Source organism: Patella vulgata, chromosome 3, assembly GCF_932274485.2.
Source record: "Patella vulgata chromosome 3, xgPatVulg1.2, whole genome shotgun sequence".
Lineage (NCBI taxonomy): Eukaryota > Metazoa > Mollusca > Gastropoda > Patellidae > Patella > Patella vulgata.
Genome location: NC_065881.2, coordinates 84963839 through 84980800, shown reverse-complemented (window position 1 = coordinate 84980800; position 16962 = coordinate 84963839). Strand labels below are relative to the sequence as shown.

The 16962-nt window shown below is 36.5% G+C and overlaps 1 protein-coding gene across 4 annotated transcripts in view; it reads right to left on the bottom strand.

Annotated features, from left to right (window-relative positions):
- Nucleotides 1-284: 284 nt before the first annotated feature.
- LOC126815054 (sorting nexin-16) overlaps nucleotides 285-16962 on the bottom strand; it is a 28730-nt gene continuing 12052 nt past the window's right edge. For 2 of the 4 annotated variants that reach the window (XM_056099700.1, XM_056099701.1), the window contains exons 4-9: nucleotides 14542-14628; nucleotides 13154-13302; nucleotides 12273-12342; nucleotides 10046-10182; nucleotides 8089-8211; nucleotides 285-5814 (exon numbers count right to left, since the gene is read on the bottom strand). In XM_056099700.1, the coding sequence (XP_055955675.1) occupies nucleotides 5676-5814; nucleotides 8089-8211; nucleotides 10046-10182; nucleotides 12273-12342; nucleotides 13154-13302; nucleotides 14542-14628 (705 nt within the window). In that variant the 3' untranslated portion in view covers nucleotides 285-5675. Of the gene's footprint in view, nucleotides 5815-8059; nucleotides 8212-10045; nucleotides 10183-12272; nucleotides 12343-13153; nucleotides 13303-14541; nucleotides 14629-16962 lie in introns of all 4 variants that reach the window. The other 2 variants (XM_056099703.1, XM_056099702.1) reach the window with 2 other exon arrangements.

The window sequence follows — 16962 nt, the reverse complement described above, 5'->3', positions numbered from 1 at the left end:
AGATCTATATTTCGTTTTGTTTTTTTATACTTTTGATGGCCTACACTACATGAAGATCTTAGCAGTTGTAGTGGGAGGTAGCGTCTGGGTCTGGGGTCATGTGCGTGGCTTTTGACCCAATGATGTTAAGACATTTGATTAACCAATCAGCGTTGATGTTTCTAATAGGATACCCACAGTTCCATGCATCCCACACTCCAAAGACTCAGGTATATTACAACTCTTCCAGATCATAGTGTAGTAAAGACAAGTAAAATGAAATTTTGAATTATAAAAAACGAAACGAAATAAGATGTGGGTTTTAATCAGATTGACATAAGACCTACACATTATTGAGAATTCACCAGAATGTTTTAATATTTTTTAAAGATGCATTAAGTAAGAGCTAGATCTGCCAATTACAGGTCTTTTTTGGGGCTTCAAAGCTTACATACATTATTATTTAGAAATTGATTCGTATAACAAGCCAATAATGTTGCTACGATAATACATGTAAACTCACCAGAATGTTTCTATTTTTTTTACAGATGTATTATGTAAGAGCTAAATCTGCCTATTGCAGGTCTTTTTTGGGGGCTTCAAAGCTTACATAAATTATTATTAAGAAATTTATTTATATAACAAGCCAATAATGTTGGTACAATAATAAACAATCTACACTACATCTCCAAACACTAATAACTTCGCCCGGAATAAAGTAATTTGAATCAAATTTTCAATATATTCATTTTTCATTATCTATTTTTTGCAAGACCGGCCAGCTCTTAATCTAAATCTTACATAATACATCTAGGGGGGTTGGATGGCTGCATGGTTAGCGTGCGCGCGCTGTATCATAAAGTCTGTCATTGAGTCGACTGGCGTGGTTTCGAATCCCCGGTTGTACGTGACAAGGAGTAGAGTCCCGAAATGACCTAGTTTTTGTCGAGTGGACGTTAAACCCCATTTCTCTCTCTCTCTTATAATACATCTTCAAATAGGTATTATCATTTTTACCAAGAGAGAGAAATGGGGATTTACGTCCACTAACATATGGTTCAATTTTATTTCAATAATTCGCTTGCATGTAGGGGTCTTTAGCAGTGGGAGGACCCAGAGAAAAACCCTTAGGTTGGACAGGTGACCCTACTCCTTGTCACGTACAACCGGGGAATCGAAACCACACCACTTGACTCAATGAATTACACGTGTTAACCATTTGGCCACCCAACCCCCACTTTTTACCAATGTACAATGTAAATAATCCTGAATAAAATCAGGTTCTATATAACCTTAAGCAGTGGACACATTAGCCGAATCGTTCGGCCGAATCAATGGGCGCCGAATTTTATCGGCCGAATGTGTCGACACACTAGCCGAATGCTTCGCCCGATTCAACCTGTCGATTGCATCACCTTTCACGTCACATGATTAAACATGGTGGCGTCTATGTCTTCATTCTATCACGTGACTTCTCGATATGAGTGTTGATTGGCTAATGAATTCTATATTCGGCCGAATGCTTCGGCGAAGGGGACACACCAGGCGAATATAATTCGGCCGAATATATCAAACCTGTTTGATTTGGGCGAATCATTCGGCCGAATTTCTATTCGCCCGAATCATTCGGCCGAATGACAGTGGACATACTAGGCGAATTTCGACGCCGATTGATTCGGCCGAACGATTCGGCTAGTGTGTCCACCGTTTTAGGTTAATAATCAAACTTGTAAAATAGTACTATATGTCAAACATTTGTCAAGCAATTTTACCAGCTGGGGCCTGTTTCACCAAATTTTAACTAAGATAAAATCCAAATTTTAGTAATTTGATTGGATAATATTAGATTGATTTTAGTGCTTAGCCAATCAAAATTGAAGTATCTACTAAAATTTGGATTTTAACTTTAGTTAAAATTTCATGAAACATGCATGCCACTGGTGAGAACCCCAAAAGCCCTAATTTCCCTTTAAGAATTACAATTTAAACAAAAAAAACTAAAGATAGATCAAACATACATTGTAATAATGTGGAACACAAGAAATGTGGAAAAAACCCAAAAATATATAAAATAACCAATCTTTAATAAACAATTTATGCAGTGAGAAATTCACACTTTAAAGGGGTATTAGATAAGATTACATACAGAGTTGAGAGTTCTCGCTATAATAGTTAACCAGCAGTTGCTCACATTTTGCAAGATTTGGATAGAGAACAAGTAAAAAAAAAAAATGTGATTTGTTTTACAATCAGGGGGCCATTATCCAGGAAGGCACGACTATCGAAAAGAACCAAAATCTTTTGGATATAAATATATATTTTAAGTTTCATCAAGATCGGATAAAAATTGTGATTTGTAGAGGGTTCACAACCTTGGTATTACAAACTTTTACACTATTTGCGTACAAGTAGAAGACATTTTGTTGGGCAGTTTCTGTTCCATTTTCACGAAATTCAAACTCAACCATGATTAGTGCGTAAAAGTGATATATTTAAATGGTTTTTCAAATCGGATAAAAATTGTGACCTCTAGAGGGTACACAAGCTGAAACAGGGGCCTCAATTCTCAATTCCATATCGACACAGTCAGTTTAACATGGTCTGCTAATCTGAGGCCTATGAAAGCAGGATATGATAGGTATTTAAAAGATTAAGTAAAAAGGTTTTTATTTGTGAATACTGAATGAAAGTATAAGTACTCTATATATATCTATTTATAAAAGTATTTAATCAAATATCGTAAATATATTATATGAGTCAAAAACAAATATTGGGCTGTTTTACTGGGGGCGCCACCACAGTACCTGTTCAATAATAACGACCTACGGAATAGTAACCCAATCCTGCACATATTATATCTGACTAGATAGCGAGCAATTACACGGTTAACTTTGACTGAATGATATAAACTATTTATATCAAACTTTTCATATACAGAAAACTCATCCCAAAGACAACTCATCAAAAAAGACAACTCATCCCAATATTTGACAACTCATCCCAATTTAGAAGACAATTCTTTCTAAGATAAAATCCAACTCATCCCAACTTTAAAACATGGGTCGAGATATAAGACAACTCATCCCAACAAATATAAGTGCTAGTTATATTTGTGTTAATACAATTGCTTTCTTCGAAGACAACTCAGACCAATCTGATTTTGTTTTAAAAATGTGCTACCAACCCAGATCAAAATGGTGTCTTGAGAGGAAATTGAGAAGACACCAACAGAAGCAGACTAGATCCACGCAGTTCAAGCTATTCCATCTGTGTAATAAAATGTATTATTTAATAAATTGTTCATATCTCGACTCATGTATTAAACCAAACAAAACTAAGTTGGGATGAGGTGTCTTTTATCTTGGGATGAGATGTCTTCTATCTTGGGATGAGTTGTCTTATATTGGGATGAGTTGTCTTGGGATAAGTTGTCTTTGGGATGAGTTGTCAGGTATTCCGAACTTCTGCTCTATAAATGTTTCTCCTGGATTCAGTGTATACTTGGCCTAAAGCTCAATTAAAACAGGCCATTTCATTGGCTAATCTCTTATATCTACAAGAAAGTGGTTTATTTAAAAATCCTTCCAGATTCGTTGGTAAAGAAAAATCAAAAGTAAATTTGAATTCTAAAAAGACGAATAAAAAAAGGATCTGTACTTTCACATACAATACGAAAATGAGAAAATGATTTTAACTTTAATTAACTAGCAAGAACTCCTCGACACACCAATCTGATTAAAATACAGATCTATGTTTCGTTTTTTTATACTTTCGATGGACTCTACTACATAAAGATCTGACCAGTTGTAGTGGGAGGCTTTTGACCCTATGACGTTAGACATTTGATTACCCAATCAGTGTTGATGTTTCTAGTGGGTTACCCACAATTCCGTGCACCTCACGCCAAAGACTTGTCGTAACAGACCGTTTCATTGGCTAATCCCTCACATCATCCAGAATGCGGGTTATATAACAACTCTTCCAGATCCTAGTGTAGTAAAGATAAGTAAAACAAAATTTTGAACTATAAAAAACGAAACGAAGTGTAGATCCTAGTGTAGTAAAGATAAGTAAAACAAAATTTTGAACTATAAAAAACAAAACGAAGTAGTTTCTGTAATTTAATCAGATTGTCGAAAATGATTTTAACGAGGACTCTAGCAATAACTCCTCGACACACTGATGTTACTGGAACGTCTGTGGCTACTTACTCGTCTGTATTTCGCTATTATTGCCAATTTCTTTCTGTCACTACTTTATCATCAACATATCTCCATCAAACACAAACTTCAAACTTAATTAACAATGTACTAAATACTTCACAACAAACAAACAAAAAAGCACCATAAACCGCTGCCTGGGTCGAATATTCAGTTCACACGATATAATTGTTTTCCTTCGGGACTCTAGTCAATGTCAGGTTTACCAGACTTTCTCAATTAAATTATTTATATCTGAAAACCAGCGGCCTTAACCACAAAATAAATCAGCTTTTTTCATTGGCTGAGAATCCTAGCTCTTCTTCTACGAAAAACTTGTGTAGAATCCGCATCCACCAGGAATATGAAAACAATGGATCGAAGGATCCGATACGGAAGTATCCTTCACTAGATAAATATTAACGTAGATAAACACACGACACCGACACTGTTTTCATCATCATATTGTTAAACCAACGGTTCGGAGAGGTACTCTCTTCTTCTTCAAGGTAATAAAATCAATGAAAAGGCTGATTCCTTGAAATATTTTAGTTTTAAGTTTTGCTGATTATGTTAGTTGGAGTTTTTGTGGATTACATCTCAAAACATGCTATTCTGTAGATCACCTTTCCACATCAAATTGTTTAATTACAATCATTTAAATTCACTGGAGGGAAAGATTCTAGAATTATTGAAAAAAGAAAAAAAAAAACAAACACAACACATGAGGACCTGTTCACCCAATTTTCCCAACAGCCAAATTCTAAACCCCATCTTTATTTACAGCTCCGCACATACCGTGATATGCATCTAATAGTTATACTGTTGTCGAAAGGATAGACACTACATGGAAAAGTACTCCAACCATGCCCTTTATTCACAGCACTACAGCGACCGCACCTACCCTGGTATCTATCAAACAGTTATAAAGTTGTCCAAAGGATACACACTATAAGGAGAGGTAACTCTAACCATAACCTTTATTCACAGTGCCACACGAACCACGAAATCCATCTATAATAGTTATAAAGTTACCAAAAGTCTCTCAATCTATCCATCAATTTTACAAAAAGTAAAACCTGAACTTTGTTCAAAGTTATGCGTAGTGATGTTAGTTGCAGACACAAACTGATGTCCAATCAAAAAGCACAGATAAATAGACAAGCATGGAAGCGGAGACTAGCACTAGTTACGTCCTTTACAGCAGAAATAAAAACATCTTTTTATATCAGGCCTCCGTCTAAATATGACAGAGATAAAACACCAGTATCGTATTCTATAATTAAAACTCAGGGGAGACCGCTAGATCATATGACCTCATTATGCGGAGTGTGGGTTAGGGTTAGGGTAAGGTTCTTGAGATGTAAACAGGGCTAGCACTAACCCTACTCCTAGACCTAAATTTTACCCTAACCCTAACCCACAATCCATTTGTGCTAGACCGTTTTCAATCTAGCATTCTCCAACACGATGACTTCCACAAAAATGAATGATTTATTATGAACTGTACACATCAGTTGATACAATCGGCACAGAGATTTTATTTTTAAACGGAATCCTATTTATACCAGTAGATGGCGACACTTTGTCTTGCTTGGTGTCTTCTGTATCTGATTTATCTGTTGCTGTCAGGTGGCTGAAAATATCAAATGCAGTATTAGCAAATATTACAGAAAATGCAATATTTTCAAATTTGAGAAATTCTGAATCCCTTGTAAGCTACAATATTGTAAATGAAATGGGGTTTAATGTCCTTCTGTTCTGCTCCAACTGGGCTAATGAAGTTGGGCATTCGCCATACAGAGCGTTATGAGGTAAATTTTGCTCAGACAGCGGCACTGAGGCGTACTCGTCCCATCGTGGCAAGACCCTTCCTCCATCCTGCACCACTGACAAGAGAAAACAACGGCAGACAATCCCATTGAACTTTCTCGCCCAACACCAGATCGCTGAATTGTTAGCGCATGTTGTATCATAAGGTCTGTCATAGGTCTGTCACTGTCTCTCTCTCTCTCTCTCTCTCTCTCTCTCTCTCCACAAACTAGGTCATTTCGGGACTAACATATGGTTCAATTTTTATTTCAATAATTTCACTTAATGACAGACCTTTTGACACATCCAATCGCCCAAGTTGAGAAATAAAGAGAGAGAGAGAAATGGGGTTTAACGTCCACTCGACACAAACTAGGTCATTTCGGGACTAACATATTATTTAATTTTATTTATATAATTCGCTTGCGCATAGGGGTCTTTAGCAGTGGGAGGAAACCGGAGGACCCGGAGAAAACCCACGAGGTTGGACAGGCGACCCTACTCCTTGCCATGTACAACCGGGGATTCGAAACCACGCCAGTCGACTCAATGACAGACTTTATGATACAGCGCGCGCACGCTAACCATTCAGTCATCCAACCCCCCAAGTTGAGAAATAAAGATAGCCTACATAAAAGAATGATGTGTTCTGTACATTCGACAACTATAAATGATAACTACTTCTACATGTAATAAGCTTAGGGGAAAAAACCAAAACAATGAATAAATGATTCAAAAATCAGTAACCATAAATGTAAATTCTAAAACGGAAATCAAAAAATGACTAAGCTATATTGAATGAGAATGAGTTTAAATTGTGGAGAACTTTAACAAGAGAATAAAAAAATTCCAACTGCACAGGGATATTTAAAAAGAACATGGGTTAATAAATGAAAATGTTGATTTTTATTCGGTTTTCAAAGAGAATATCAGTCTGTATTTAGAAATAAGAAGAAGTTTAGGTTCTTTGACATGCAGGATGGACCTGGGATCAGCATAATTCCATAATTTATAATCTTAGGCCAATGTTGCAAGGTAATGTCTATGTTAGGCCAATGTTACAAGTTAATGTCTATGTTAGTCCAATGTTACAAGTTAATGTCTATGTTAGTCCAATGTTACAAGTTAATGTCTATGTTAGTCCAATGTTACAAGTTAATGTCTATGTTAGTCCAATGTTACAAGTTAATGTCTATATTAGGCCAATGTTACAAGGTAATGTCTATGGAATCTCAATGTTACAAGGTAATGTCTATGTTAGGCCAATGTTACTAGGTAATGTCTATGGAAGCTCAATGTTACAAGGTAATGTCTATGTTAGGCCAATGTTACAAGTTAATGTCTATGTTAGGCCAATGTTACAAGGTAATGTCTATGTTAGGCTAATGTTACAAGTTAATGTCTATGGAAGGCTAATGTTACAAGTTAATGTCTATGTTAGGCCAACATTACAAGTTAATGTCTATGTTAGGCCAATGTTACAAGGTAATGTCTATGTTAGGCTAATGTTACAAGGTAATGTCTTTGTCAGGCTAATGTTACAAGTTAATGTCTTTGTCAGGCTAATGTAACAAGTTAATGTCTATGGAAGGCCAATGTTACAAGCTAATGTCTATGGAAGGCTAATGTTACATGCTAATGTTGGCTAATGTTACAATTTTATGTCTATGTTAGGCCAATGTTGCAAGGTAATGTCTATGTTAGGCTAATGTTACAAGGTAATGTTGGCCAATGTTACAAGGTATGGTCTATGGAAGCTCAATGTTACAAGGTAATGTCTATGTTAGGCCAATGTTACAAGTTAATGTCTATGTTAGGCTAATGTTACAAGGTAATGTTGGCCAATGTTACAAGGTAATGTCTATGGAAGCTCAATGTTACAAGGTAATGTCTATGTTAGGCCAATGTTACAAGTTAATGTCTATGTTAGGCTAATGTTACAAGTTAATGTCTATGGAAGGCTAATGTTACAAGTTAATGTCTATGTTAGGCCAACGTTACAAGTTAATGTCGCCTAATGTTACAAGCTAATGTCTATGGAAGGCTAATGTTACAAGCAAATAACTCACTCATAATTAGTATATACCGTTAATTATACCTATCGCTACTGGCTGATTGGTCAGAATCACCTCCTTGATCACATTCAGCCAATGAGAGTTGATTCGATCCAGGTGATGTTGCAACATATTTGGACGTACATGTACTATCTCTCTTCGCTTCTCTGGTAGAATGGTAAAAAAAAAAAAAAAAAAAAAAAGAAAGAATGACCACAAACCATTAAAAAAAATATACAACAATGAAATTTTAATTCCGAAAAAATGGTGGAAAAATAAAATTATTATTTGTAAATTTAAACCCTAAAATAAAACTTTAATATGATAAATTTTAATAATAATTGGAATGCGGAATGATGGAAAAGTTAACACTGCCGCAATCTGATTAAAATACAGATCTATATTTCGTTTTGTTTTTTATACTTTCGATGGCCTACACTACATGAAGATCTGAACAGTTGTACTGGAAGGTCGTGTCAGGGGTCGTACGAGCGACTTTTTACCCTATGACGTCAGACACTGATTAAACAATCAGCGTTGACGTTTCTAGTGGTTTACCTACAGTTCCGTACATTGCATTCCAAGAACTCGCAGTAACAGACCTTCCGTTGGCTAATCCCTCACATCAAACAGAACACAGGTTATATAACAACTCTTCTAGATCCTAGTGTAGTAAAGACAAGTAAAACGAAATTTTGAACTATAAAAAACGCGGGTTATATAACAACTCTTCCAGGTCCTAGTGTAAACTATAGAAAATGCGGGTTATATAACAACTCTCCCAGATCCTAGTGTAGTAAAGACAAGTAAAACGAAATTCTGAACTATAAAAAACGAAACGAAATAGGATCGGTCTTTTAATCAGATTGATACTGCCACCAAAGCTATCGAGATGGTAAATTAATGTGTAAAGGTCAATGAAACATACGCCCGCCAGCAACTAAGACATCAGCGACGAAAGAAGAATAGTCGGCTAGGAGGTACAGAGTATGTGGGGGTTGTTTCTCCTCCAAAACATTTTGCAATATCAGGGTGTCTGGACCCGATTATAGCATTAAGTTTTATCAGTTATCACCCCAAACATCAAAACACTTAAATTTACACATTTCATGAAAAAACACAGAATAATAAGTGTATTTTTATAAGGTTATTTAAGGAGGAAGTGGGGAGGACCTACCCCCCTCCCCCTCCACCCCACCCCAGATCCACCACTTGTCTGTGTAGTATAAGCTTTATGACTCATTGAGGTTTCTTCCTTTGAATAAGTTAAAATATCAGAGCTTAAAGAAGCATTATGTAAGATTTAGATAATGAGCTGGCAGTTCTCTCTATAATAGTTGAAAACTAGATAATGTAAAGTGAATTTGATGAAAATTTCGGTCAAATTACTTCATTCTGAGCGGAATTGTCGTTGATTGCAAAACAGTGTAGTCTTGATTGTCATTGCTACTGTTGAAACAATAATAAACAAAGTCTTGATTATCCATTTTTATATTAAAATCATCAACCGCCAATTGTTTTTAAATCCATTTAAAATGAAGAGAATCCGATGACGTCAACAGTTGATTATTGTCTTGGTAAGATAATAAATGTCTAATTAATAATTTAGGGCTTAAAGAAAGGCCTGCAATAGGCAGATTTAGCTCTTGCATAATGTCTGTTTAACTACTTTAAACATGCATTATGCATGAGCAAAATCTGCTTATTACATGTCTTTCTTTAGGCCTGAAATGTTTTATAAACTATTAATTAGACATTAATTAACAAAACAAGACCATAATCGACTCTAGATGGCATTGGATACTCAAGATTTTAACTAAATTAAAACGGTTCGCCATTTAAAAATTTAATTTAAAAATGGGAAAGCGAAGCTAAGTCTCGAATATACTAGTGTCCTGGGCCCTGTTTCACGAAATTTTAACTAAAGATAAAATCCAAATTTTAGTAGATACTTCAATTTCTTTAATTACAAAGAGTAGAAAATCTGAATCATGTTCTCACCTCAGTTCTCTAGATAATATTTCCACTTGATTTTTATATAAACTTAATTCTTCTTGTAAAATCTCCACTTCTTCTTCCTTCTCTGATAATTCCTTTCTTAAATTATAAACAGTTTCTTCTAAATTCTCACATAATGCCTGAAATTATAAACAGTTTCTTCTAAATTCTCACATAAAGCCTGAAATTATAAACAGTTTCTTCTAAATTCTCACATAATGCCTGAAATTATAAACAGTTTCTTCTAAATTCTCACATAAAGCCTGAAATTATAAACAGTTTCTACTAGATTTTCACATAAAGCCTGAAATTATAAACAAGTTTCTACTAGATTCTCACATAAAGCCTGAAATTATAAACAGTTTCTACTAGATTCTCACATAAAGCCTGAAATTATAAACAAGTTTCCACTAGATTCTCACATAAAGCCTGAAATTATAAACAAGTTTCCACTAGATTCTGACATAAAGCCTGAAATTATAAACAAGTTTCCACTAGATTCTGACATAAAGCCTGAAATTATAAACAAGTTTCCACTAGATTCTGACATAAAGCCTGAAATGAAATGAAATGGGGTTCAATCAGACTTTCTGTCTGCTCTTCAACAAATTCCAACTGTCAAGGTTTATTTTATATGCAGGCAAGCCACACACACACACATACACAGGACCTCAGTTTTCCGTCCCAATTGAATGACTTGAAGTTATTCCTTCCCAGACCCTATATAGTGTATCAATTCCAAGACCTGGGACTTCAAGGTATGTTAGGCAGCACCTACTATACCAGTTTTAATAGAAGTGAAAATTCAAAACACCAGACAATTTATTGGCTGTTCTGATTAGTCGGAAAATAAATATAAGACCAATCAAAATCAACGCCCCTAAATTGCTACCCAAATGCTTATTACCAATGCTTTAAGAATAAGATGCTTGTGGTCATGTCTTTAGTCCTCCTAATAACCATCAATGCTCTCTTGGTATCACTAAAATTCAGGTATCATTTAGTTGAGGGGATCACGTGGCTAAGTGGGTAAGACGCTGGCTCGCTAGCCTGGAGGTCGGGTGTTCGATCCCTGCATTGGCCGAGAAAGTTCATCTAGATTTTCCGGCGTGGTTCCCCCTTGTCCATGATGCAGGACGGAGGGCCTGACAAGGACAGCTGTCTAGTCCTTGGGATGATATGAAAAACCGAGGTCCCGTGTATACATTAGAATGCACGTAAAAGATCCCTTGGCAGTTGGAATTCGATATAAGAGTAGGCGATAGTGCCGCTGCCCGGGCAAAATTTAACTCATAGGACACTGTATGCCGTATGCCCGTCTACATTAGCCCAGCATAGGAGCAGAACAGTAGGATGTTAAACCCCATTTCATTTCATCGTGTAGTTGGTTTGTTTTGGCAGGAGTTTCTGTATTTAACAGGCTATTTGGCTTCAAACCATTGTTGGAAAACTGTTGAAACCCCTAGAGAATAATAGAAAACCATTGGGTTTCTACTGTTGAGTAGTTTAAAATGGTCTAGAAGGTAATGAGAGAGAGAGAAATGGGGTTTAACGTCCACTCGACACAAACTAGGTCATTTCGGGACCAACATATGGTTTAATTTTATTTCAATAATTCGCTTGCGCGTAGGGGTCTTTAGCAGTGGGAGGAAACCGGAGGACAAAGAGAAAACCCACGAGGTTGGACAGGCGACCCTACTCCTTGTCACGTACAACCGGGGATTCGAAACCACGCCAGTAGACTCAATGACAGGCTTTATGATACAGCGCGCACGTGCTAACCATTCAGCCCCAGAAGGTAAATGAGTGTTTAGGTTTATAACAGTTTAATTTCCCTAGCAGTAGTCTGTTAATTACTCAATACATTTTGAGAAAGTAAACAGTTATAAACCCAACTCATTATTTAATTTAGACAGGCCCTGCATGGGTAGAACGTCACGACTCTTCCTTATACCCGTTTTGTGAAACCAAAAGTAGTAACCCTAATCAAAATAGACCATCCATGGGTAGAACTCTACCAGGCTTCCTTATACAGTTTTCGTGAAACTGAAAGTAGTAAAATCTGAAACCAAAAGTGTTAGCTCAATACCACAACGTCTATATGGCACTCTCTAGCTTGAGATGTCTTTATTTCAGCCTCGGCACACCTTATGGTGTAGCCACCAACCCTAAACAAACAAACAACTATCACAAATAACAAATGCTTGCTCTATAGAATAAAATAACATACCCTGCTTTCTTCTAGACTATCATGTGGTCCTGGAGGATCATCAAAACAGAAAAAATCGCGGACACATTTACTGTGGATAAACAAAAAAAACTTGTTATTAAATCTTCAAATATCATGATTTGTTATTGAAAAGTTCAGGAATGGAATGTCTCGTTAACAATTTTAATATATTTTGAAACGTGAACAGACAACATTGGCAAGGGAAATGAAATGAAATGGGGTTTAATGTTCTACTATTCTGCTCCAACAGGGCTAATGAAGACAAGCTTACGCCACACAGTGTGCTTTAAGGCAAATTTTGCCCAGACAGCTGCGCTGCGGCCTACTCTTATATCGAATTACAACTGACATCCGAATGACTAGACAACTGGAGATACCAAGGATGGCCAGACTAATGAAGTTAAAGAATACACCATGCAATGTGCCATGAGCGAAATTCTGCAGGACATGAGGGTTTCGGTCCAGCCGAGGGGGGGGGGAGGATGGTCTAGTGGTTTTAAAGCGTGCCCATGAAATTACAAGGTCTTATATTGAGTCAAGTAAGGTCGCCTGTCTAACCTCTAGAGTTTTCTCCGGGTACTCCAGTTTCCTCTCACTACTAAAGACCCCTACGCACAAGCGAAATACTGAACCATATGTTAGTTCTGAAATAACCAAGTTTGTGTCGAGGGAATGGTAAACCCTATTGCTCTTTCTTTCTCCTTGTTTCTTAGTCAACACCAGGATCGTACCCAAGACCAACACATTAGGGAGCAAGCGCCACCAGGACCCACTCATTAGGCAGCAAGCACCACTAAGACCCACTTATTAGGGAGCCAGTGCCACCAGGACCCACTCATTAGGGAGCAAGCGCCACCCACCACTAAATGAGGTAAACTTACCAATTACAAATATCTCCATGTCCTGTGATATTATTGAGAAAGGCCTGCAATCCCAGAGTTCTTTCTTCCAGAAATTCCTTGTCGTAATTGCTTCGAAACCAACGACGAGGAGGTAAGGCAAGACGAAAATTGGGGAAGATCTCTTTTAACTTTAAAAAAAATAAAAAACTACATTTTACAACTACCTTATTCTAATGTGTACAGATTCAATCTGATTATAATACATATCTATATTTCGTTTCGTTTTTTATACTTGCGATGGCCTACACTATATGAAGATCTGACCGGTTCAAGTCGGGTTGTACTGAAAGGTTGGGTCAAAGGTCATACGAGCAGCTTTTGACCTATGACGTCAGACATTAGATTAACCAATCAGCCTTAATGTTTCTAGTGGGTTACCCACAGTTAGGTGCACCTCACACTGTAACAAACCATTTAATTGGCTAGTCTAGTAAAGACAAGTAAAACGAAATTTTGAACTATAAAAAACAAAACGAAATAGGATCTGTGTTTTAACCAGATTGTTACAGATGTGAATAGAAACAGGCCATTTATCAAAATAACAAAATGCAGAATAATAACCACAAACAACATTCATATAATACCTCATCATAATATTGGAAAATAAAGCGAGACTGTATACAAGGTGTAGTGTCTTTACAAATTATTATTAGTATGTCAACAACTGCCTTCCGTAGTTTAATAACTGGAATTTGTGTGCATGCGTACTAGGTATTAATATGCGCATGCTTTCGGTGATGAGCGTTCTTACTTGCTGCAACCATGCTGTATAGATGCCATGCTCTCGATAATAAGGCTACTATGTATTACAAGTTTTATCGTCATATCCAGCCCACCTAGATATCAAGACCCAATCACTATACAAGGCATAAGATGGGTGTCTAAAACGGAAACAAAACTTTGTTTGAAACAAATAAATAGTTATTAAGTTATGTCCTTTGTCGATTATCTGATATCATGGTAATGTCTGGAAACATGGTAATGTTTGGAAACATGGTAATGTCTGGAAACATGGTAATGTCTGGAAACATGGTAATGTCTGGAAACATGGTAATGTCTGAGAACATGGTAATGTCTGGAATCATGGTAATGTCTGGAAACATGGTAATGTCTGAGAACATGGTAATGTCTGGAATCATGGTAATGTCTGGAATCATGGTAATGACTGGAATCGTGGTAATGTCTGGAATCAAGGTAAATGTCTGGGGTCATGGTAATGTCTGATATCACGGTTATGTCTGAGATCATGGTAATGTCTTTAATCATGGTAATGTCTGGGGTCATGGTAATGTTGTGAATTATAGTAATGTCCATGATCAACATTTAGTGCCTAATAAATCTATTTTATTCTTGGTAATGTTACAAACCTTTTCATGGAGTTGGTAAAAATCATTATATCTTCTAAATACAAACCATTTATCAAAGCCATCTCTTTCTATTTCAATTTTATAAACCTAAAAACACAAAAATACTAAAACGTTAGCAAATTAAAGGACATAGACACAAGTAACAACAAAAACAGTCCATTAAAACAAGGGTCAGTTATTAGCCTTTATAAAAAAAGATAAATAAAATAAAGGTCAATGATTAGTCTTTATAAAAACAGTCCAGTAAAATAAAGGTCAGTTATTAGCCTTTATAAAAACAGATAAATAAAATAAAGGTCAGTTATTAGACTTTATAAAAGCAGTCCAATAAAATAAGGGACAGTCAATAGTCTTAACACAGTCTATTAAAATACATCTCTAAATTTATCCCAACTAATTGGTAATTATTTACTATCCAATTATTTTGAAATGAATGTCACCATGGAGAGAGAGAGAGAAATGGGGTTTAACGTCCACTCGACACAAACTAGGTCATTTTGGGACTAACATATCGTTCAATTTAATTTCCAGAATTCGCTTGCGCGTAGGGGTCTTTTGCAGTGGGAGGAAACCGGAGGACCCGGAGAAAACCCACGAGGTTGGACAGGCGACCCTACTCCTTGTCACGTACAACTGGGGATTTGAAACCACGCCAGTTGAATCAATGACAGACTTTATGACACAGCACGCACGTGTTAACCATTCAGCCATCCAACCCCCCTTATTCTAAGTACTAGATGTGTTAGTGTCCTACCTGTTGTGTAAATTATCCATTAATTCCTATTTTACTTGTCCAGAGGGTTCAAAAATATTTTTAAATCCAAGTCACATTTGAAAAGCTTTATTACGTCAGGCTTTTTCAAATCATTTAGTTGAATTTTTGCAATTTTTTAAATTAGGTGTGTTAAGATGAAATTTGTATCATCAATTAATTGGAATATTGTAAAATAGTACAATTTGTTGACCAGAATAAAGATTGGGACATATTATTCAGTTACAACAAGAGTGGTATTGAGCCTTTAAAAGTTAAATACTTTTAAAATTCTAATTTCATGCCATGTAAATTAAGTGAGTGGTAAGTTTTCCAGCTGGTCCATTTCACTATAACTGTAAATATCTTAGAAAACAACAACTCTGGTGGACACTTGAAGCACCAAAACTAAAAAAATTATGTTATTTACTACATATGTATAATAATCCTTTTGAAGCAATTAATATTGTTGATGAATTTGGGTGTACCATGTGGTCAGTTGGGGTGTACCATGTGGTCAGTTTGGGCATGCCAGGTGGTCAGTTGGGGTGAGCCAGGTGATCAGTTTGGGCATGCCAGGTGGTCAGTTGGGGTGAGCCAGGTGATCAGTTTGGGCATGCCAGGTCGTCAGTTTGGGCATGCCAGGTCGTCAGTTTGGGCATGCCAGGTCGTCAGTTTGTGTGTGTCAGGTTGTCAGTTTGGGTATGTTAGGTGGTCAGTTTGGGTGTGCCATGTGGTAAAAAAAAATTGCTATTAATCAATTTTGGTGCCATGTGGTCAAATTATGTGTGCCATGTGATCAATTTTGAAGCAACTAATATTAATCAATTTGGGTGTGCCATGTGATCAATTTTGGTGTACCAAAAGTAGAGCCCCTAGAAATGTCTGGATCACAGAAATCAGTCAGTCAGGAAGCTGCAGGGAAAACTCCCCAGAGCAACAAACTTTACAAGACTGTAAATAATGTGTGGATTAATCCGAGATGTGTTTTGGGAGATAACCATCAATCCTGAAACCCGCCCTGGATTAAACCACTCTGCTTTTATTAAAGTCTTGTTATGTTTGTTTGTCCAAGGATTATTTTGTTGGATGTCTTAATTATTATTTCTTTATAAAAACTAGAGAATCGTAGTCGAAACCTCGCTCAATAATCCATAGAACTGTGTCCTGTGTATTTTGAGCATGGAGAGATACATGTATTGCTGATGTTTGGGAGCATGGAGTGATACAGGTAGTGATGTCGTTTGGGAGCATGGGGTAATACATGTACTGCTGATATTTGGGAGCATGAAGTGATACATGTACATTTAGTGCTGATGTTTGGGAGCATGGAGAGATACATATATTGCTGATATTCAATACTGGAAAAATGGGAGTACAATTGGAATATTTGGATTTTTAGTACTGGGAGTAAAAAGTGATATCTTTCATATTGGTGGGAGGTCAGGTGCATAGATTGATATTTTAAATACATGTATATTGGGAAGCTGGGAGCATTCAGTGATATTTAGATTATTAAATATATTTGGAGGCCTGGGTGTACAGAAGGCTCTATGTTATATAAATTGGGAGGCCTGGGCCCTTATTCACGAAAACTTAAACTAAGTTACAACCGAAATTTTAAGAAATACTGCAACATCATTGGATATATGCAAATTGATTTTACTGGT